The following is a 23169-nucleotide window of genomic DNA, read 5'->3' as shown; positions in this document are numbered from 1 at the left end:
AGCAAGTTGAAGGAAACTAGGGAAACCATTATGGCTAAATTGCTAGAAGTGGAGCTCCAGGAATGGGCCATCGACTGGCTGGGAAATTATTTTAGAATGCGTCTCTTCTCTGGGGAATACTTTTCAGGCAGCTTGAGTGTGCGTACATGTGTTATTGGAGAAATGCCGTGTGTACGTCTTTTTTTATTTTTTTGCTCCCAAGCCATTTCTGTATTAATCAATTAGTCCAAGCAATTGGTATGAAAAGATGCCCGATAACAGTTGAGTGTGTGTGTGTGTGTGTGTGAGAGAGGGAGAACTTCACCGCCTATGACGTGTACACACACTGTATGTATAGAACACCACACATGTTTCTCCCCTCTGTCTGCAGATGCTGCATGAGATTGGACAAGCCCAGTCAAAGCCGTGCTGGATAAATTTAGCTCGTGCTAACACCCTTGGAGGCCTCTTAATAATTGAGAAGGCATCTGCTCCAATTAATGTGGCCCTCTAAATGGAATCCCTATTTAAATTTTCTCTAACTGGGTCACTCTCTTTCTCGCTCTTCACTCCCTCTTCAGTCGCTCTCACCCTCTCTCTCTCTCTGCAGTGCAGTAAGGAAGAAAATGAGCTGCCTTCTTCTTTTTAAATGGTTTTTAGGGTTTCTGAAACATCATCTGGGCTGTTTTGCCCGAGGTCTCCCAAGTTTGGCACACACACACATACACACACACACTGTACGTACACACTTACTGATATGAAGTTTTGACTGATTTTCCTGTAACTTCCTTTTCAATGATGAGGATGGATTTGAAACTTCTTTGAACTTTGATGTAGTTGATAGATTTAGCTTATTAAATCCAAGAGGGGGTGGTGATTTTACTAGTTGGACTTATTATGACTCAGCAATTAGACAATCTGCCCCGATTGCAGGAGCACAGCCTTTTAGAGGTTGAATTCAAATGAAATGTATTGATCTTTCATGATGCATAGTTCAATCAAATTTCTAGGCTGTATTTAGTGAAATAATATTCTGGATCATTGGATCTGTGAGTCTTCTTCTGTGGATCAAATAACTGAAATGACTAAAGTGATCAAACATAACATTTTTGTCCTTATTATGGATAGCACGTAATCACAAGTAGTTGTAAGCCATTACAATTTACTTTTCATACATTTTGAAATGTTCTTAAAATAAAATAGGCACAGTAGCACAAATATGAAAGTAATAAGCAATAAGTAATAAACAAAATGTTTTTGTTTTGAATACTAAAGATACTATTGTTGAGCCTCAATTTTGAATGTAGGTATATGATTTGTTGGAAATTTGGCCCAAATCACAGTTATTGAAATGTAGCGTCACCAGTCTTGTCGTAATGCATTGCAGCGGCTAGAAGGAGCTCTGTTTTATCTCACTCTGTCACTTAATGAGCTGGTCTTTTCCTCTCCCGGAGTCCCTTCCCTCTTTGCTTTCCAGTGTAGTTAAGCACACTGACTAATTATGGCACCCCATCTTCACCTTGCTCAGTCTTTTACATGAACATCAGCCGTTTAAATTTACAACTGTCATATAATCCCCAATGGATTTTCCTGTGTTTGGGCAATCCCCAACTGAGTCAGAGACTCACTGCTTGTATCCGCCTCGACCGTGAAGCTTTCCTCTCCGACTGTTTCACTTTCTTTCAATTTCCTTATCAACCCTCTTGTCCGTCTCAATTTCTTTCTTTGTCTGGCAAACTATGATTTCAATCAGTTTGTAGGAAGAGGGAATCCAGGGTGCCTGATTGTTTGTGTAGGAGTGTGTATCTATTGGTTTGATAGTATACATACACTGTGTGTGTGCGTAGGCCCGCTTGGTGCTCGGGGGGTGGATGTGTGATGCTAAAAATAGCTCCGTGGGCCACAGCGACAGGGAGATCCAGTGTGCAGCTGGAAGCTGACTCATCGGGCCGGACACTTCAAGCTGCCCCACTGTACTCCTTCTCCCCCATTTCACACACATACACACACACACACGCAGGCCCACACTGGCACTCACACACGTTAGTTCTTTATTCGTTTCTAAATCCTTCACGCACATCCTTTAAACGAACAATGCACTTTTCAGGACTTTACATTTCCTTGATGTGTGTCGTTGACTGTTGGTTCACCCAACTACCACACAGTTCTGACGTTTGCACAAGGAGACTTTCTCTACAGCAGCGAGAAGCTGCATTGCTTGCAGGGTATGGAACTGCAGGAGAATGAAAATGTATATTTTATAATGTAAATGAGCATTGTTTATAGATTACATATAAATGTATCTTTTCTACATTTTTCCTAGATTGATTTGATATCCTATTTATATAAAACGCATTACTGAATAGCTTCCAGTTGGGAATTCAATTCTGACTGGAGAAATCTCAGCATATGAGGCAAAAAGGGAATAACGACAGGCGGGTACAATGAGAGCGTAAAGAGCATTGAAGGTTGGGAGGGAGTATGTGTCCGACAAGAGTCTGTCTGCTTGTCTCACCGGGTCGGATCTCTTTCACCTCTCCTGTGTCTTGGTGATGCAAATCAAAAAAGAAGTCCTGATCTGAGTTTTGCATTCACTCAACGTAAATCTGTCTCATCCTCATGGTAAAATCGAGACAGCCAACGACGGGGAGAGAAGAGAGAATACTCGATGCAGGGTGAGAAAGGGAGAGATTGAGAGAAAGAAACTGGCACTGTCATACTCTATGACTCAAAAGGAGTAAGATCTGGCTTTAGGAAAAAAACAAAAATGTCCAAGATAATGGGGGTCGTGGAGTACACTTTAACCTTTTTAACACTAAAAAACTACTGACTCCCTGCTACCAGTAATTTACTGCTAATTTAAGGTGCAGCTAACGCAATTTATAAAGTATCTGGGATTTAACTAACTGGGATTTTTTGTAATTTTTAGGTATGTACAAGAATGTTAGCTTTTTATTTACAAAGAGTATACTTTTGCATGTATGCATTCCCCACATTAATGACGTCAATACAAATTAATTACATAACTATTTCAGTTTAATACATAGTAACGAAAAACGGAAATGTATCCTTACACATCTATGTGCTGCATGTTTAAATTAAATAAAATCATTAATGACAAGCTCAACTGACTTTATTGTCATACCTTGACTGTAGCGTCTGGCTTGTATCCTCAATCCCTGATGACGAGCTCTCGGTAGCAAATGGTTCAGAGTTTTACCCAATATTAGTAACCTGATATCATAAAACAGACCAAATGAAAGAAAAATAATACTGGAGATTTTTAGCTGATAACGGTAACTTTACCTGGGCTCCTTCTTTCAACAGGCTTGTGCTTAGAAGAATGAACTAAAGAGGTGCTGTTGCGTTCAGGAGCAGTCAATCAAATCTTTTCAATAAAAAATGAGCCGTTTGAATAATAAGAATATTTTATTTTCATTATACACACGTTAACCTACAACAGACGGTATGATGTTGATGGATTGTGACTTGGAATAATATCTACAACATGTAAATGTAGAGAAGCATATATCCACCACCTCTACTACTACTTGTTGGCAACATATCAAAGCAGCTTACGCAGAGAGCAAAGTATTTTCTAAATGATATCAGCAGCCGCTGTAGATCAGGCAACAAGCCCACTGTCATTGGTTTATCAAATGTATTTCGGTGCAGCACACTTTCCACGGGGCCACAAAGAGTTTTGTGTTTAGAATGAATAGCAACACACCCAAAAGTGACTCTCTCAACCCCCCCCGCGATCTGTCATCCCCTGGCACAAAGCGCTTGTTTAGCATTTCACGTCACCAAAGGGCCAACACATAGACCTTGTGTGATACAAGCGTCACAGACTGTACATGATATATGGGCGCACGGGCCGGTATCCAGACAATGCCAGACTGCTTGTACTTTGGAGTTCCAAGGAAGCCCCTGTGTGATGAGAACACTGCCTCCTTTGAACACACACACACACACACACACACACACACACACACACACACACACACACACACACACAACCACATACACACGCCCGCATACATTGGGGGAACTACTTAGCATACATATAGAGTTAACCTCATTCGCACAGTTAACCTCCCACACCTGCACCCTCCCTTGGTCACACACGCGCACACACACGCTGAGCTCAACTCTGATCATATGCACATGTGCACCTTTAGCCATTAAAACATACGGCTGAACGAAAAACAGATGATGACCGAGAAGGAATTGGTTGAGATTGTTCTAGTGGCACTGAAGTTTCTCACCTGAGTGTGTTAACCACAGAATGGAAACAAAATGTGTGGTCTGTTGATTTGCATCTATGTGAGTATAGACTCACTAAATTCACCAGAGCCTTACTGTCTACTGTCTTAACAAATAAGAAGAGAATGCACACAATCTGCAGACTGTCCCTTACGTGACTAGACACCCCTGATGTGTGACTCCACAGAGCAACGGAAAGCAACGTGCCTGATTTACGGGCCAGGATTGTGATTAATTATGCTGCATTAGGGTTTTGCTAGAACTATTTTACTGTGACACAGTTGATTAGAATTAATAAGTATGAGCCCCCTATAAGGTCATCATATCCACATCATAAAAAAAGACCAACCATGAAATCGTTATAATACAAACCAGATGAAAACATGTAAAAATAAATCACCCCAAAATGTGTGATTTTGTCTATATCTATAAAGCAGATCAATGCTGATATGCTTTTTTTTAAGCTATGGTCAGTAATGCATATTGATACATTTCATGTATTTGATCTGTGAGTCTACCAACCATGAAGCCCAATGGCAGACTTTTGTCTGTGGTCCCTAAACAGGAGATTTATTGTAACGAGTTCACGCAGTGCATCAGAACAATGTCAAAAATAAATCGTTACAAAGGTTGACTCTTACATTCTCCAATTCCTATAAAAACACAGCATTTTCTTTAAACCTACAATCTGCGGCTTTTGCTCTTACTATTTACTATAATCTCTTCATTCTGAGCTTTAAGGTTGTCAACCTTTCTCAGTAGCATTTAAGAGCCTCACTCGTAATTTCTGCGTTCTGACATTTTCTCTGGAGTGGAGTCACGGAGGGGTTACAATTAGCCCCGAAGAGGAGATACACAGATCCGTATCCCTCTCATGTTCCCTTCAACAAATGTTCCCTGGAGTGAGTGCTGAAGACATTTCCCCTGTTTACTCTCACTCTCCATGTTCTGTCTTCTTCCTCGTACGACTGTGTATTTCTCCTCCTCCACTTTTTTTCCGCCTTCATTTTACAGTACGTGTTTCCCACTCGAGCGTATCCCTCATGTTCCCAGTGCTTTTTGAGTTTTCTTGTGTTCTTGTGATCAAATCTGATCCTTCAATTACCTCCCACTCTCCTTCTCATCCCTTGATGTTTTACCCCCATCACTTGGTCCTAGACAGATGTGGTGAGAAAAGATGAAGACAATCACATGTTATGTTTTGTATCGACTGATGTAGAAATCTCTCTATTTTTTTTTTCTTTTGTCCTTATTTGGTCTCTCTGTTTTCCCTTCTTCATCTTTCTTTCCCCATCTGTTCTCTCAATGTCGGCCAATGCTTTCGCTCCATTAATGCATTCTGGGGCAAGTTGAAAGTTGCTCTGCTGGAGCTTTATCCTGTGAGTAACAAAACTACTCTGTTCTTGGCCAGGAAGAGTGTAGGGGGCTTAGGGAGATGCAGACCAATAGAGAGGATCAAGGGAGACTGGATATCCAGAACTTGCTCCACATTGAACAAAAATGGGGAATTTATTCTTAAAACCAAGATTTGGTTCTTCAACGGTAATTTACCTTCTGCAAGAACTCCCCATTCCCAAGTGCATTTATTTCAATATCAATATCTGGTGTTGCTTAATTTGCAAGCCAGTGCATGTCTTTGCCATGACGACCTTCACACAGAATGCGGTGTATTTTTCTGAGCTTTCACTCTGTGAATACATGTGCAAAGAATCTTACGTGGACTTTTTCAATTAAGTTCTCTTAACAACCGAGGTCTCCTCGGTCCAAACCAAGATGACAAACATTACTCCTTTCGATTTCGACAAATACTACACCATTGATTCCCAAACTGGGAACCAGCTTCTTTTCTCCATAGGATTACGCAACGCAGTAAGAATTGCATTGATTGCAGGGACAGTGGACACCTTTATTAGACAAGCTTAAATCAATCTTACAGTGAAGATGTCAATAAATAAAGGCAAACATGGGCTTTTACAGCTGGAATTGTCCCCGGACCTCCATTGCTGGCCTCCTTTTCTTTCTTGCTGGCTGTGTACTCCATATTCTTTCGGGGCACCATCAGATATTCAAAGGTCTTGAATGGTGTGTTACTGACTGTTACGCACGCCTCGTGGAGGAGGGAACGCAACGACCCGCCGCTCGTCATCTCAATGTGGTAATGGGGGAAAGAGGTGTGGTGCGTGTAGGTACACGGACGACCAGAACACATATAGCCCGTAAAAAGGAATGTTTATTAATATATATATAAATACGGGTTGCTTGGGAAAAGGGGCTGGGCGGAACCAAAACAATGAACAAAACAAAATAGTCCCTCTTGCCTATCTGACCTGAAACCCCCCCCCCTAACCTACCTTGAGCACTAGCAAGGCTCACTAACCAAATACAGGGGGTGGTCCGCCCAGGTCTTGCCTAGTGTTTCTAGACAGGAGGATGACTACGGGTGGTGTAGACCCATGGGCAGCTTGCCTACGCACTCCCAAGGTGCTTCCCCTTTTCCCTGGGAACAAAAGACAAACAAAACAGGATTAAACACAAATGACAAATTTCACAAGCACACAGAACAAGATTTAACAGAGACTCCAAGTCACTCTCTGCTCTACAACCCACACCCAACGAGCGAGAGCTTCCTAACAAAATGGCACCACTTTATGTGTTGCGAGGGAAGGAATCCAGGTGCAGCCACTGACGAGTGGGTGGGGCCAGATCTCCAGTCTGGGGACTGCTGCTCCTGGAATCAATCACCTATCAAGGCACAAAACAAAGCCACCAAACACAGAAACTGGGGAACGTAACACTGACTTGTCATCACTTTTAAACTCTCACTAGATATTCTTACACCCCAGTCATGTATGAAAACCACTGGGGTGCTGCTGTCTGTAGATATGTGTTATACTGTAGGTCAGTATTTGGATCTCCTGCTCTTTGCTTCACCTCCGTACCTCTGGAATGTTTTTTTCTTTTTTAAATAGACTGTAATGTAAAGTATGTTGCTATTGGAACGGGCTGGGAATTTATCTAGGGCGCTAGCCTGGAATATAATATATATAATATATTTTCCTTTTTTCATCCTGTACATATTCCACAAATCTGATGGCCTTTCTGTGTGGAGTCTGCATGTTCTCCCCGTGTCTGCGTGGGTTCTCTCTGGGTTCTCCGGCTTCCTCCCACAGTCCAAAGACATGCTCTGGGGATCAGGTTGATTGCGGACTCTAAATTGCCAGTAGGTGTGTGAATGGTTGTTTGTCTCTGTGTAGCCCTGCGATTGGCTGGCGACCAATCCAAGGTGTATCCCGTCTATTGCCCGAAGTTGGCTGGGATAGACTCCCGCCCCCCTGCGACCCTGTGTGCAGGATAAGTGGTTTGCAGATGGATGGATGGATGATTCGTCAAGGTATTTATCAAAGCCCCCTAATGGACCAAGTCTGAATTTGATGGAAGTCTTGGAACTTGCTTGTGGTCCATAGCAGATTGCTGTGAAAAATACACCGAGCTCAACTTGAATATGCTTTACATTACAATGATTACAGAAACTGTCTATTTTTTCTCTCTGTCCTGCTTTCAGCAAATCATTTTTGACAAAGTTTAAGAACGACCAATGAGCATTTAAGGCTGCATTACTCCTTTTGTAGCCCTTCTCTCTCTTTCAACAACAATTTTCGCTCTCGCTCACTCTTTCTTTTCCTCCCCCTTTCCCCTATTTTTTCCATTATCACGACAGTCTTGCTCAAAATTTTAACTTAGTATGTTTGTATATGCGTGACCCAATGAGGTAAAGAGGAGACAGAATTATTTCATTTTTATTTGATGGCTAATTAACTGGCTATTGGGGAATCATTTGCTAGGGTGTCCTAAACGAAATCAAATATATTTCATCCCATAAGTGTCAAAAATCTCTTGCACACAAATTGACCATATAGGGGAGGTTATAGCATAAACATGAAGTAATTTGCACCACCCTACACACCCTTTCCTACCACAACATGTTTATGTCTGCATTTGTCTAACAAATTGTTCAACTGTAACATGCTCAATATGGGAACATAGAAAACAATGACCAAAAGTGCATCGTCAAGCTTTGTGCATTCTTGTGCACTCAGTTGTTAGTTCTGATTTAATGGCCCTTTGACGAGGCAGCAAAGCTCTTTTAATTAAAAGCAGCCAGTACAACAAGGACGGTTGTATTTTCCTCAATGATGAGGATGTTGTCACTGTTATGTTACTATTTAAACCCAGGTGTCAGGTAGTCACACCAGTCTTTAATCCGCCTACTTCATCTGAAATATACCTTCAGGTAACATTATTATTCAACAATGCCGACTGTAAGCCTTAAAGCTGAGGTGAAGACTGTTTTTCATGCGGAATAACTTTATATATGTTTTGATATAGCTGACAATTAACAACTTCCCACTGGCTGATTAAGGAGAGACAAATTACAAAAGACAGCTTTCATTGTGTGGCATAATGAAGATCAAGAACCTCTCAAGTTGAATTTGGACTCGAGCGAAAGCAACAGGTAACCATAAATTGTAGGGCTATAAAAATAGACCGTTTTTTAAGTAGTGGAGTGATTGCAAATTGTCTGGTGTGACTCACTCCGGCACACGTCAAATATATGGCAGGCACACCAAAATAAATTCATGCACTCCGCCACCGATACCTCATGTACGACGCTCTGTGGGTGTTGGATCCTGAGGGCCAACTACCTTACTGCAGTGATGAATAAAACAACAGCCACTTGGAGCGTGTGCGTGCGTGTGTGTGCGTGTGTGATGGTTCTGCTGACGTGCTGGCTTTTAAATTAACTCCCCTGTTTGGCTGGCAGTATGGCTGCTTCTGGCCCTGGCTGATGTGAGTGCTTCTGCTTGCAATCCTGTCTGCATGCATATGTGATAATCTGGAGGAAAAAAAACCTGAAAGGAATCAGCAGCAGTGGATTCTAATAGCGCCCCCGGCCTGGTGTCATTAATCTTTAACATGCCATGAACAGATGTGGTCGTCAAATCATCCTTATTTAGCTAATTTTGCGGAAGATTATTGCCTCACATTTTATTATTTAGCGCCTTTGTTGTTCCTGCCCACATTTTGACGGGTTAAGCAACAGCTTTAACTTGATTCCCTGTGCTTAGGGACTCAGCTCTGAAATGGATTAAATCTCACTCTCTGAAGAGAACCTAGTGATAGATAACTGCACTTTTTCATCAGCTCTTCTATATGTATTCTCCACGGATCAATCCTTGGCATTCTCCTTTAAAGCTCCTTCTTACCTTCTTTTCTTCCATTGACTTTGTTCACGCCAAGGCCACATGAAAATATCTATTCTCACTATAGAACGAAAAAGAATCGATCAAATCTCATTCTCTCCCAATACACAATCCAATACCCCAACTCAACTTTTACATATACATTTTATCATGTCACATTTACATTAGCTACTCATTGTAGTAGACGTTGTGGGGTGTGTATCTACAAGTCCTTTGTCGGATCGTCACCTTCAGTCCATTATAAAGTTATTCTTAAGATTTCTCATACTGTACAACATTTCTTAAGTACCTAAGGAAAGATCCAGGTACTTTGCACTACATTTTCAGGTACAAATATTTCATGATGATAAAATGAAATCCCAATTCTGCAAACTCACTACACACATCCCCTCTCTGCGTTGGGTCCATTCAATACTTACAGCGACTGATGCCTTGTCTATTTGATAAATATCTCTTAATGTGACACTAGCATTAATTAGCAGCCCACCATTACCACCTATTATCACCTGACCTGATCCCTTTTTTGTGTGAAGTGTGTGCATGAATTGTGAACATGAAGGTGCGTCTGTGCGTGCTTGTGTGACCCGTAGAATTGCCTGTTGCTAATTGGTTTGCAGATGGAGGAGCTTTATTATGCTCTTTATGAGTTTTTTACTGACTTACTGCTCTTTGCTGGTAATTGGTGCGCGTCTAAGTGTGTGTGCTTGTGATGAACATAAGCAAGGTAGGCGCAGGTGCCAAACAGGCGGTGTTCCATGTGGGTGGTGGTGTGCTGAGGAGACCAAGATGGATCCAGAGGGTGAAAGTGTTGGATCGAGGGATAGCAATGGCTAGAGGTTGACGGAGAGGAAGAGAGAGATGAATAGAGAAAGATGAAGGGGCGAAGGGATGTCAAGGCTGAGAGTGGTACTCTCTCTGCTTTACTGTCAGTGGGCGGATGGATTGATAGTCAAAAACACAAAAACAGTGTCAACATTAGTCAGAGTTAATGAAAGAGTGAGAGGTAGTTGAGAGCCCCTCGCGGTGCAATACTGATGATGCATTGATATTGCTTTATTGATTATAGGTCATCTGTTTAGGGGTTGTTTAGAGGCTTTGTATCTCTGCTGGCTGTCAGTTTCATGGAGGCTTATTTATGATGGAAATAATTTACGCCCTTGTGCCCCCGTGTCGGAGTACAGAACGTCTGAGCCACTACGCATTCCCGTCTGTGTGTCTTCCGTTGTATTTGTAAGTTTGCCTGTGCCCAATAGTTTGTGCCCAGTAAAATCGGAGACGCAGTGTTCTTTTTATGTCCCGTCTCGGGCAGAGGAGTGAGGCTGCAGTAGCATCACCAAGGACAGAAAATATGGCAATTTAGTTACTGAACCGCTCGAGTAATGATGAAATGCACGCACGGAATCTGTGATGTTTGTAGAGGACGAGGAGGACAGGAGGGGAAGGCCAGATCGGGGTGAAAAAGAGCCGACGGCCCAGGAAATGATAGGGGGGGAGATGAAGGAAGCAACAGAAGAGGGTGGTGGGTGGAAGCAAGAGGGGGAAGGGATAGATTCGGGTGATAGTAGTGTCACAGGTCAAGTCAAAAACCGTTTGTTGTTCTCCGAAGGAGGCAGAGGACAAGTCTGTGATGGAAGAATAAAGAGGACGAGAGGTACGAAAAGTATAACGAAGAGCTGTGTGATGGAGAAAAAAGCAGGAGATGGAGAAGGACAACAGGGGGGGGGGGGGGGGCGGGTTCAGAAGTTTTTGGAGTTATAATTGTAGTAAATTGATGGATGGAATAGGCCGGGCTTGAGGAGGGGAGACTAAAGGAATATCAGTCTGAAGATGTTGAAGACAGGCAGCTAGAGTAAGAAAGGCCAGACAAAATGTGTTCATCAGTGCAACAAAATCTGACATTCATGAGATCTACAAATCTGGAGCCTCTTACCAGCAGCGTCGGGCAAAGTGTTTGTCATTAATCAGGAGAGTGAGCTTAAAGACTCTAGGTGCTTAAAGTGGGATGCTGGTTGAACTGTACAGGGAATACGAACGCAGGAGAAAGGCTGAGGGATTGCATAAACATCCAAAGCTGCAAAATAACATTTATATTGTAATTAATGGACGTTAGTGATACTTAGGAAGAACATGCTAAATGCAGCAATCATTGTGCCTGTGCTGTAAAGGTTTTACACAGGTACACCGAATACATAACAAAGGGCATTCTGAAGGTACACTGCAATCATCCTGATTATAATTTACGTTGGCTAGGACTCGCACGTGTTCCAACACCTGGCTCGCAGCCAGTAGTTCGATGGTTTCCCCAGCAGGGCTGGACTGGAGCTGAGTCAGCTGTGGTTTACAAACTAGACCTGGCCAAAACCGTCCAACAGCTGATACGCGGGGAAACACAAGGAGAAAAACAGCGCTGTCAATGGCCCGCCCTTTACTTTGCTGGATGCGCACTCAGGGACTGGATCTTTATGTGCTTTGGATGGATTGTTATTTTTTTCTAAATTGTACTCAACTGGCTGGCTAATGAATTGAGACACAATACAAATCCTCCACCTACTCAAAGTATGTTCTCTTGTGTGGGAAGAAGCTAAGCACTGGATATCTACAGTAGGTCTAAACAAAGGAGGGAAATGGACAGAATGTATTCTGTATACATAAGGTGAAGAGAAAATGTAAAGCAGAGGCAGGGACGTGACAGAGATGGCAGCAACCTTTGCACAGCTGTGCGTGACAACGGGGCAAAGGGCAGGAGTGGTACTGAACTATGACTACAAAACGTCCTGGCTGTACGCCCTCTTAACCATGGAACAAATTCATTCACAAGCCTTTAATGAAAGAGGGCAGGGGAGGGAGGAGAAAGAGAGGGAGAGATGTAAGACAACGAGATAAATATGAGAAGAGAGGGTTATTAGGAATGATTCAGTATCTTGGGTGCAGCTACTGTTGCATCAACATTCCACTGCAGCAAATACACAAGATTCTTCGGCTCAACTGCTGTATTTATACAAGATGAATTGCTTCCCTCCCAATACCAGGAAAAATAGCATGAACAATGTCTGTGTCTTGGAAGAGCCCCCCCGCCCCCAGGTCCCAAATCAATGCTGTAAATAACAGCCGGTTTTGTGTGTTCTTGCCTCTGTGCATGTATGTGTGTGCGTATTTGTCTGCGAACATTCGACACTGCGGGGCGATAACCTCCCCCCTTCATCACCATCATCCCTCACCACCTTGCTTTCATCATCACGTTGAGATGGTGATTCTTCGGTCCAGCCTTGTCAGAAATCAGCAATCCGTCACCTGGGGGTGTTTGTGGGTGTGTGTTCCTCTATAGTCATTATCATAGTCAGTCCGTCAGTGTTGCTGTCACATTACTGTCAACAGCCACAGCCTCAACAACAGGCGCGTGAGTGCGTTTAGCCCCCGCCCCAGATGGGTCGTACCTTATAAACTCTATAAAATACTTTTGATACGTACATATCACCTCACTTTTCCACTTATTGATTCATGTGGTGACGGTTGCCTCAAAATTACATTACTGGAAAGGAGGAGGAGCCGGGGCTTTGCGTGATGTGTGTGTCTGTGTGTCGACATTTCTAAATCAAGATGCAGAGAGGTTCCAAAATAATAAGGCAGTGAACAGAAGCCGTTTACCCTTCCTCTTCCTAGTCGCTCTTTTTCTCCTCAGACATTCATGAGCGTATTTTTTTCTCCATAATATGAGATGTGGGGGAGTACTGTACATGCGCGTGTAATCAGATATAACAAAGGCATCTCTCTCAGAATAGACACATTGACACTGATACACGATTCAGTTGTTTAAATCAGGCGTTATATTCAAAATCCGTATCTGACGGGGAAATATCATCATCATCATGGAATATTCATACGTGTCTTTGTCCCGCCATCTCACTGCGTCGGGATTAACAGAACAATGATTTGGTTTAGAGATTGCCATTTTGCTTTCCTTTGTGAGTGTTGCGCCACTGGACCCAAGCATTGCATTGCTGTGGGGATACTACAAAGAGAGAGAGACTCACAGACAGAGTTGTGTACAGGACAGTGGAGCTTTTAACGTATGTCTCTGGAAGCATGAGCAAGGTCACTAATGAAACTCCATTGTGGAGGTCCAGATTAAAGGAGCTTTAAAGTGTTTTTTTCTGCAAATGCTCAGAAAGCAACTTCAATTTCTATATAATACTATGGTACGTAAAACGCACATTGATCTCAAGTGTCCTTCGACAATAGGTACACCTAACTTTTGTCTGTCTTTTTCTCGGTTCTTTGTCCTTCTGTGTTACAGATCTAGTTTGAAATGTGTGCAGCAGTGTTGTTTTCAAGCTGATTGGAACCGTATTCATAATTAATCTCTAATGGAATAATAAATGAATCTTTGTGTTTCGCTCTTTATCGCTTTGTCCAGGCCTGTTTGCCTCACCTCATCAATACTGCAGGCTCATTGCAATGAGCAGGGCTCAATCAGTGGGAGGTTGTTTAAAGTTGGCAAATGCTGATGGAACAAATTATTGCCCGATACATACTCATTGAGGCTGTTTGATGAGGAAGCAGGTAACATGCCGGTCCTAAAAGCCTTCAAACGTTACTTGCTTTTGCATGTGATGAATTAGTAAAGGAAACAAATTGTCTTTTGGATGTTAAATTTGATCCACATGTCATTTGAAATCGGAATGAGAAAATACAATTGAGGTTTTTAAGATCCATCTCGCCGACGCTATTACTTAAATCTTTTCAAATGAATTACCAAGGTCATACATAGACACATTTTTGGCTAAAAAGGCACACTATGGAGTTTCTGAGACAGATCCCGTGGAATGAAAAGACAGATCTTCAGAGAGGCAGCATATTTTCTTAATTGAGATTGTCGGGGGTTCAGACTGTTTGGCGTCATACTTTACTCATTGAACTGTACAAGACCAAAATAACAGCAACTGTCTTGTAAAAGTGGTACAAAACAGCCCTCAAGCCAATGTGGCGTTCCTCGTCGTTAATGGAATTTTCAACCTGTGTGTGTCTCTCTCACACACACACACACGCTTGCTTGCACTATGCAGGATAAAGCTTATTTTCTGGTAAGTGAAAACTAGTTGGCAGAGCTTCACTGCACTCGAACCCGCAAGTCCTGGCCCAATGGGTTCATGGTTAAACAGCGTTGAGATGAGAGGCTAAAAGAGACGAAAAGAGAAATAGATATTGCATGGTTAATTGTGTGCAGCAGACCAAAGCAATGACCGAAATCAGCCAGTCGTTGGTCCATGCCGCCTCATTCTTCAGTCACACTGCAGGTCGACATTCATTTCGATGACTAATTCAGTACTGAGGGTAAATTTGAGGGTAACTTTCTGCTATTAAGGATACTGAGACTCATCAGTGTTTTTTTATATAATTTATCTCACATCTCACTGTTTTGGCTGACCAAGTGGGCCCCTCAGGCAGCATCAGACTTCAGCACGATCTGTGGTGATGCATTTCTTCCTCATAACTTCTTTTTCATGCTGGGTTTTAGCTGCATAGTATCCTATATAACACTGGATCAATATTCTTTAATGTTCAATCAATATTCATACTGTCAACTTTGGTATCATGGAGCTGGCCCTAATTAACTCATTTTCTTTACACATTGTCGGCTGTTTAGCAATGTCTTGGTGATAAATGATTTTATTCAACTATTTTTCTCTGTCGATGAGCTCTGTAAGGCAAGATCCAAGGTATTCACTGTTGTGTGTACAGTTTAACAAGTTGCTCTGTACAATGAAAGTCTTATTTTGCTACGACCTCCTTCCACATAATTGATGATCAGTGATCGGATCAAGGTTGTATGTTCTTTATGCCCATATTGATGTCACCATCCTGTTTCCCTTTCCAGAAGTCCCATAAATACTGATCTTCCTCTTTTGCAATCTGCTTCTTTCCTCGTGAATAGGCGCCATCTTTGATGAGTCAGCGCGGAAAGATGATGAGGTGTTTCGTCTCGCCATAGCAGATCTCAATCTGAACAACGAGATTTTGGAGACTGAGAAGATCACGTTCTCAGTGGAGTTCGTCGATGGGAACAACCCCTTCCAGGCCGTGCAGGAAGGTAGGATGGTGATCATTGCCCTGGTGTTTAACATTTCTGCCCGGGAGTAACTGGGCCTAGCAGATGCGGCAGCTTCAAAGTCAAAATGCATGAGGCTCTCTTCCAGTCCTGTCTCTATTATTTTCGTTGACCTCTACAATAAATTGGAGCCAGTGAGGCACAGGAAGTTCATTCATGTAAAAACACAGCAACAAAGATTTGGCACAAAGTAAAGCCTCTGTCTTTAATGCTCACTAGGTTTTCATGCATGGCTTGCATGCCCTCTGATTCAACCTACATCACACTGAGTGCTGATGATGGGGCAAGACTTTATTTATTTCATCTTTGATTTCTGGTTGTCCTTTGTGTTGATGTTGACGGACATTTTATTTGATGAAGTTGGAAGTTGGGACAAAGAATTGACTGTGTTATTCTGATGTATGATCAAATAGTGGATAGACTTGCCTCATGATTTCCATGCACGAAAATATAGATTTTGAACGTGTGCCTGTCAAAGATTAGCTGCTGATTTATATTCAAAACCAACTTTAATATCAGATGTAACAGTAATTTGTGGTATTTGGTGTAAATGCTGCAGATGAAATTTACATTTACAGATTCACAGAAAAATATATTTTATAATGGAACTAATGCTTTCAGAAACTTTCTGACTCATTGAACTTTTCATAAAGAAAAGGAGGTATGAATAATATTATATGTCAAACTATCAACTTTCCATATAAGATCGTCAGTCATCGTTAGTTTTATATGCTATATAGACAACTATGAAACAGTTAAAATCAGATGTTCTCTTACCATTAATAATTATAGTTCTTAACTAGAAAGAAAGAGTGTGTGTGTGTGTGTGTGTGTGTGTGTGTGAAACTGGCATTACAGTGGTCTGGTGTGTGTAAACATTGACGCATTGTTTGGCTGGATTGGATTGGATTGGATTGTTTCCCCGTCTTAGTTACCACTTGTCTTTGGTGCAGCAGTGTGCATCCGTGACAATGTTAATGAGGATAAATAATACTATTTTAATTGACAATATAGTGTAAATTATCCAAAATATGATCTGATCCAAAATAAGGCCTTTAGAGTTACAACTGCTGCCCCTATCGACCAGTCAATGATCAGATAAACATATTGCAATGGAGTGAGTTTCTTATTGAGTAGCTAAAATGCTGGCACAAAAGAAAACACAATGATGTGTTTTAACAGTTAATTTTAATTTATATAATATTTATCATGTCTTACCACGAGTAGGGTTAAACATGATATGCCACCATATTCCATCAACCAGTCAAACACAATTGCATTTCGCATGATGTTTGTTATTTGAAAACAGCTATCTTTCAAAACCACATTGCCCTTGATGCAAAAATCAGGTCAAACTAGCTAATAATATATTGATCTCACTTAGCAGAATTATTTAATTGATTTCAGATAAACCAAAACCAATGACTTTGAAAATGAAAATATGCAAGATAGACAACTCTTTCAAAGATGAATTGACTGATAATCAAATACAAAGGCCCGATTCCTAACATCGACGTATACACTGAAATAAACGCACACACAAATATATACGTTAGATAAGCTTTGGCATTAGAGAGAATAACTTTTGATAATTTGTTCTCGGCATGCTTTCCTGTAACACTCAAAAGAGACCAATTTTAGAGTGCTGTTTGTGTACCACTAAGGTTTAAGAGCCCTGCAATGTTTTTCTGTAGTCAGGCTATATCTCTTTAAGGTTCCATACAGACGTTCAATTACCTGGACCCTGAAGGATGCATGTCTGTATCTGTTTCTTTACTTTGAGGTAAATGAGCAGCTTGCGTTTGAATTGCCTTTTGTAGGATATCACTGTTAAGTGAAATGCAGAAAGGTTTTTCATTGCCCCTTGGTTTTGACCTCTTCATCTTATTTGCTGATTTTGTAAATCCTTTTTTGACAGTCTCCTAATTCACATTTGTTAATATAGACACAGTTAGACAGAGAGTTGCCATGCAAGCCACTGTCTGGTACCGTTGGCTGGCTCATGAGGAGAATCTCAGTTACTTTCTCCAGTGCATACAGTATCTGTGCAGGATTCATTATGGACAAACAAGTTGCCAAGTTTTCCTTTTTTCTTTAATCAGGACATCAACCAGCTAGTTTTCATTGACAAATTGGCCTTTGTTCTCATTTTTGCTCGCCTCATCACTGACTGATTAAAAGCTTCTGCAGGCCCCCAAGCCCCTCAGTCTGTTGACTGCTCTGTCCAAATTTTTGGGAGGTGAAAAGCATACTTCCCTGTCTTCCTCTGGGCCTCATAGGGAACAGTCTGCCTCACTTATTTCTCTACCATTCTGCTTGCATGTCTTTTTGATTGCACGTCTGGTTATGTAGCTCAGCTCTCCCAGACTCTTTTTTTGCCCCTTGGACCGGTTTCATTTGGGAAATGTGTCAAGAGGAACAAGCACATGTAATGGGGGGAACATCCGTTCAATTAAAAAATATATCTTTTTCAGAAAAAAAAGTAAAATGAAAAAAAAAATGTTTTTCTTTCTCCGCCCAGTACCAAGTGGCCGTTGGGGACCGCTGGTGTAGTTAGTGAGCTGATGAATGGCTTGCTTGGTGCCCTAATAAGCAGAAACAAAGCACAATCAATTCCACTTTAACACATTTACCCTCAATATTTGCAAGATCCTTATACTAAAGTGAAATTAATTGTCTAGCTCTCGCTTGGATGTGACACAAACGATCATGTGGCACAGAGGCAGTAATTGATAATCAATCAATAAACTAATCTTAAATTTTGAAAATCATTAAGAAAAGTTTTTCTAGACTAAACCTTATAAATTAACGAATAATCACTTTAGAAAGCATATTTTTTATGCATTAATCTCGGCCACAATAATCACATAAATTAATTAAACCATAGCTCTATCTCTAACAATACAAGTCCAACTACATACTAAGATATCTTATTTTAATGCATTATAAAAATGAGTTAACTGCTGTGGGGGCTGTGTGTGTGTGCAAAACTGTTTTAGGAGTGTGTGACGGTCTTAGATTAAATCACAGTCCCTCTCTTTCTTCCTCCTGTGTGGTATTTAATTGTGGATCTGCTCATGTCACTTATATTCACATTTCACTCCCTACACCCCTATATCACTATCTCCATAGTAACTGGTCTAGACATTACTGAGGGAACAAGCAGTGTAGGTGTGTGTGTGTGTGTGTGTGTGTGTGTGTGTGAGTGTGTGCGTGGTCCGTATGCATGTCAATGTGTGCCCGTTCGTGTCGCCATTGATTAAAGCAATGAGAATCACCCTAATTGGATAACAGTCTATGCAAAGGTGGGGGGCGAGGAAAAAGCAGAACAGGAGGAGACCACAGGAGGGAGAGAACTCAATAGTTGTCTTGGCTTATTTTTCATCTCAACTTAATCTTAACACACAGAGCACATTACCACATTTATGCACACACTCACAGGAGAAAAAAACTACAACAAAAACAACAACCCTTTTTATTCCGCTGGAAGGCGTGCCAATAATACTTGAAGGTTTTATAGACTATCCAGGACTACCCGTTAGTTGGAGTCGTCAAAAAGAAAAGTTTAGTTTAAATGTTTTTTAATGGACTTAAGGAAATAGTCCCATGGATACAGTGCATATGGATGACTCATGTAACATAATGATTAATCCCCTCAGGGATTACACCGGAGAAAGCCTCCGGAAAACAATGCACTCGATCAAGAAGAACTCCAATCTATAAAATTAATTTGGAATTTGGAATGCCTTAGAATTTTTAGTTCTAGATTTTTTAAAGGATTTTCAGTTTTGCAAAATGTAATATCTTTGTGTTTTGCAACCAAATGAAGCAATTTTACAGACTAAAAGATTAACTGATGATGCAAATATTTGATTTAGAGTTTTATAATTTTGGGGGAAAAAAGTAATATTTTTACTTTTGTCCCCCAAAATCATTACATCTAGTAAAATACTGAAGCTTCATTAACGTTAGAGCTGATAATGCTAAATGTGTTGTGTACATTCTAAAAAGAGTCAATGAGTTGAGCGCCTGAGATCATATTTAGAAAATGTGTCGTCTTGTCGATGGATCTATTGTGACACAGTAGAAGTCGTTGTGATTCACAGCAACGATGTGGTATAGTGCTAAAGTCAGCATTGAGCAAATGCCTTGAGGGTGTGTGAAACACTTGTCTGCATGAACGCGATGAGAATAGCTTAATCAGACTCAACAGTATTGATGGGTTTGCACATTAACAAAAATAAGAATGTCATACTCAAAGGGCAGCACTTTTTCAAATTAAATTAAGCACACCCGTCATTCCTGATATCTTTCTCACCTAAAGGATGTTTCTCTCTTTCCTTTTCTCAGTCACTCTCTAACTTAAACCATGTTGGTACCAGAAGAGATGTCAAAGCACTGACTTTATAACATTATTCACAAAGAATTTGATTCTGGCAACTCAGTACTCAGAGAAAGTGGAATTTGTCTCGGCCTTTTACAGCTTCCGGTTCATGTGCACGAGGAGGGGAATACCTCAACAATATGAAAGACAAAGTGGCATAAACAATCCTCTCTGTTTTCAGCAATCAGGTTTTTCACTCCCGAGTAGCTTGATTTACAGTGGGACAAAAACCTTTTATTAAAAAACTTGCATCTAGACATCAGTCAAAACAGTGCATTTACTTGAATAGCCTCCACTAATTAGGAACATAGAGAGGGGAAAAAAGCTACATTCAGAATCAGTATTCTTGGACCATCCCAATACAAGATTTCACTACTCTGAGAGCACAGGCCTGTAAATCTGTGCGAGCTAGTTAAAACACGTCGTACCTAATCCTACAATCTGTGTAGAGTGGCTCCAGTGGCTGGTAAAGGAACAAGAGCACATGTGGCTTTGTGTTGATGGCAGATGCGCCTTCATCTAATGGTTGCATTTTAAAACTAGGGTACATTTTATGTTCAAGCTCTCTCATGACTGTAAACCAACTTGTTCATTCCTTTTTATGCTGGACCATCATCCATAATGATACACTTGTGGTAAATCAGCCTTCATCTGCCAATCAACACATCGTGCAATCATCTGTAAACTGATCTCATGTAATGAACACTACCTGCAAAAGCAACACAGCAATCCTTTAGGTAATCTTATTCTGTCTTCCCCTCAACCCGCCTCACTTTCTGTTTCCCACAAAGCACAACTTTCACTCAAATCAGCTGCCATGGAAACCCCGGCCCAAATGGTCTAGCCTAACGCCCCATTCTCTCTTTCCTTGCCTCCCTCTTCAATGCATCTGTCCATCTTCCGTATCCTTCTGTGTGTTCCCACTGATGAGAAGCACACAACAGTGTCGTTAGCTGCCATAGAGACCAAAGGCATCTCATTCTTTAAGGTCGTTCCATCACGGGGGCCTGGAAGCCCTCCCTCCGCGGCCATTTTCCCTTCAATCACCGATTGATCTAACTGCCAAACAAACAACTGCATGCAGAGACAAACACACGCAACTAATTCCATGCACAGGGTGGCTTTGCTGAAGCATTGACATTCCTCTGCTCATCCTTCTCTTCTAGAAGAATCCTGCCTCCTCTCTGCAGTAGTCATGACTTAATTGTCAAGATGATACACTCTCTTTTCTCTGACATCGCTCTCCCTTTTTCTCATCCGTCTTTTGGACTTAATCATTTTCTCACTTAATCTTTGTCTTTAATCAGTCAGTGATAGATTCCAATTCAATTAACCTCCCTACTAAATGTGAAGGGGCGTAACCATGGCCATACTGACATTTAGTCTGTGCCTGTGTGTGTCTGAGTGTGCATGCTCACTTGGTGGTAGGCCTCTTCATTTGCTAGAAGACGGAAAGCGTGCATCTCTATTCAAGGGTTTTCTTCCTGCCCCAGCTGAGCATTGACCAGTGCCTGCTCTCTCTGTCTGTCTGTCTCACTTCCTGTTTCTCCGTCCCTCTCCATCTCTGTCTTTGTGTTGGTCTGAATGGCTGCTGGACAGCCAACTTCCTCTCTTTCAACACACTCAGTCTCTGTAGATGAAAAGGATTACCGTGAAATTATCTTTGTTGTGGCTTTTCTTCACATACGGTACTGTCCTTCTCTGGAAAACACATTTTTCGCCCTCAAGTCACAATACAAAAAATACCCCTGATTCCGTCCTCCCCTCAGTCCCCACAGGACAATGAAGAGGGTTCTGGTGCCTGCATATATTGCAATGTGACATGGATACCAATAGGCCCACATTGGAAGACTTATAACAGTTTTACATGCACAAGTAAAACCTGAAATGCCGCCGGCATTGCTGTCTGGTTTCACTGTTCCCCCATTGCCCCCTGCTGTGTCCAACACAATCCACTAAAATACAAAGAAATAGACTAGAAATAGCAAGTTATTCGTCTTTAACTCTCAACAGTCTCAACATTGCTTTCATTTCATTAGTCATACAAAGTCTGATTATGCAAGGCATATTGACACATGTCTTAACATTAGTACAATGAGCAATACAACAAATTAAGCTGTTATATATTTTTTTTCCCGGCCCCATGTTAATCTGCACTGCAGTGTGTATTTCTCTGCCGTTTGTCTGTGATGCCGTGATGACAGCATTACATGTCTACTTACTGGATAAGTAAAATCCGATTTGAATCAAACTTTAAATTCTTCCCCTTGAGTAATTTCCAAAGCACTCCATATATAGCATAGTCACAGCGGAACTGGCTTATTGTTTTTTTTGTATATCTTTATCACATCCTTGCAATCACTTACCAATGCACAACACAGAACTTTTGAAACATATGAACAAACACCGACTCACAACCTAATAGAGAAGTAGAATCAAAGGGCATTATTCGCTGGAGAAAAGTATCTCCCCCTTAGGAGCATTTGGCTTCTTGACCAGTGGACAAAACCTTCATTAAATTATTAAACAGCCCGGATTCACTGTTGACCGTGCGAGTGCGCACACATCAGCAAAGCGTACACACTGTGCGGTATGAGGCTGCCCCTCTATGATGCTTGGGTCTTATTAGTCATGAACTACACAGAGAGCAGTCCAAAATTTGATTTTCGATTTTAAGGTCTCTCTTGAGTTCTCACTGCTGTTCTATTGGCCAAATAGAAATGTTGTCTACATTATGTACATGCACGCACACAAGGACAGTTACTTCCTCTTCCAAAATTAAAGAGGCATACATCGTTTTGCCAACTGCATTACCAGCCCAACCTCGGCCTCCATTAGGATCCTGTTGATATTGTTTTATTTTTTTAGGTAATTTCACTTACTTTCCCTTCCAACTGAAATGTGGAGGAACAGTGGAGGGGTTGATGGGGGAATAAACAGCAGGTACTGAGGTGGAATAGATATTTCTAGTTGGAAAATGTTTTATTATGATCAGCGTTTTATTTTGATTTTCAAACTTGAGCTGGTTTGGATTTCTGCTGCAAATAAAACATAGTTGAAAAAATATTCTCAGCAATTCTGTCCATTTGCAGTGGTTACAAAAGTAAAAAAATAAAAGAACGCTAGAAACATATTGCCAGCGACTTCACTCCCACATATTAATCTGTCTGTAT

General features: G+C 41.3%; 1 protein-coding gene across 4 annotated transcripts in view; it reads left to right on the top strand.

Annotated features, from left to right (window-relative positions):
• Positions 1 to 23169, top strand: part of grid2 (glutamate receptor, ionotropic, delta 2) — a 329591-nt gene that overhangs the window by 44438 nt on the left and 261984 nt on the right. For all 4 annotated transcript variants that reach the window (XR_013452082.1, XR_005713926.2, XM_040195422.2 and 1 more), the window contains exon 2: positions 15439 to 15594. Coding sequence is in view for 2 of the 4 variants with exons in the window: in XM_040195422.2 (XP_040051356.1) it covers positions 15439 to 15594 (156 nt within the window). In the remaining 2 variants the exon portion in view is untranslated. The remainder of the gene's footprint in view (positions 1 to 15438; positions 15595 to 23169) is intronic.

Source organism: Gasterosteus aculeatus, chromosome 13 (assembly GCF_964276395.1).
Source record: "Gasterosteus aculeatus chromosome 13, fGasAcu3.hap1.1, whole genome shotgun sequence".
Taxonomy (NCBI): domain Eukaryota; kingdom Metazoa; phylum Chordata; class Actinopteri; order Perciformes; family Gasterosteidae; genus Gasterosteus; species Gasterosteus aculeatus.
The sequence above is the reverse complement of the archived record's forward strand: the minus strand, read 5'-3'. Positions and strand labels throughout refer to the sequence as shown.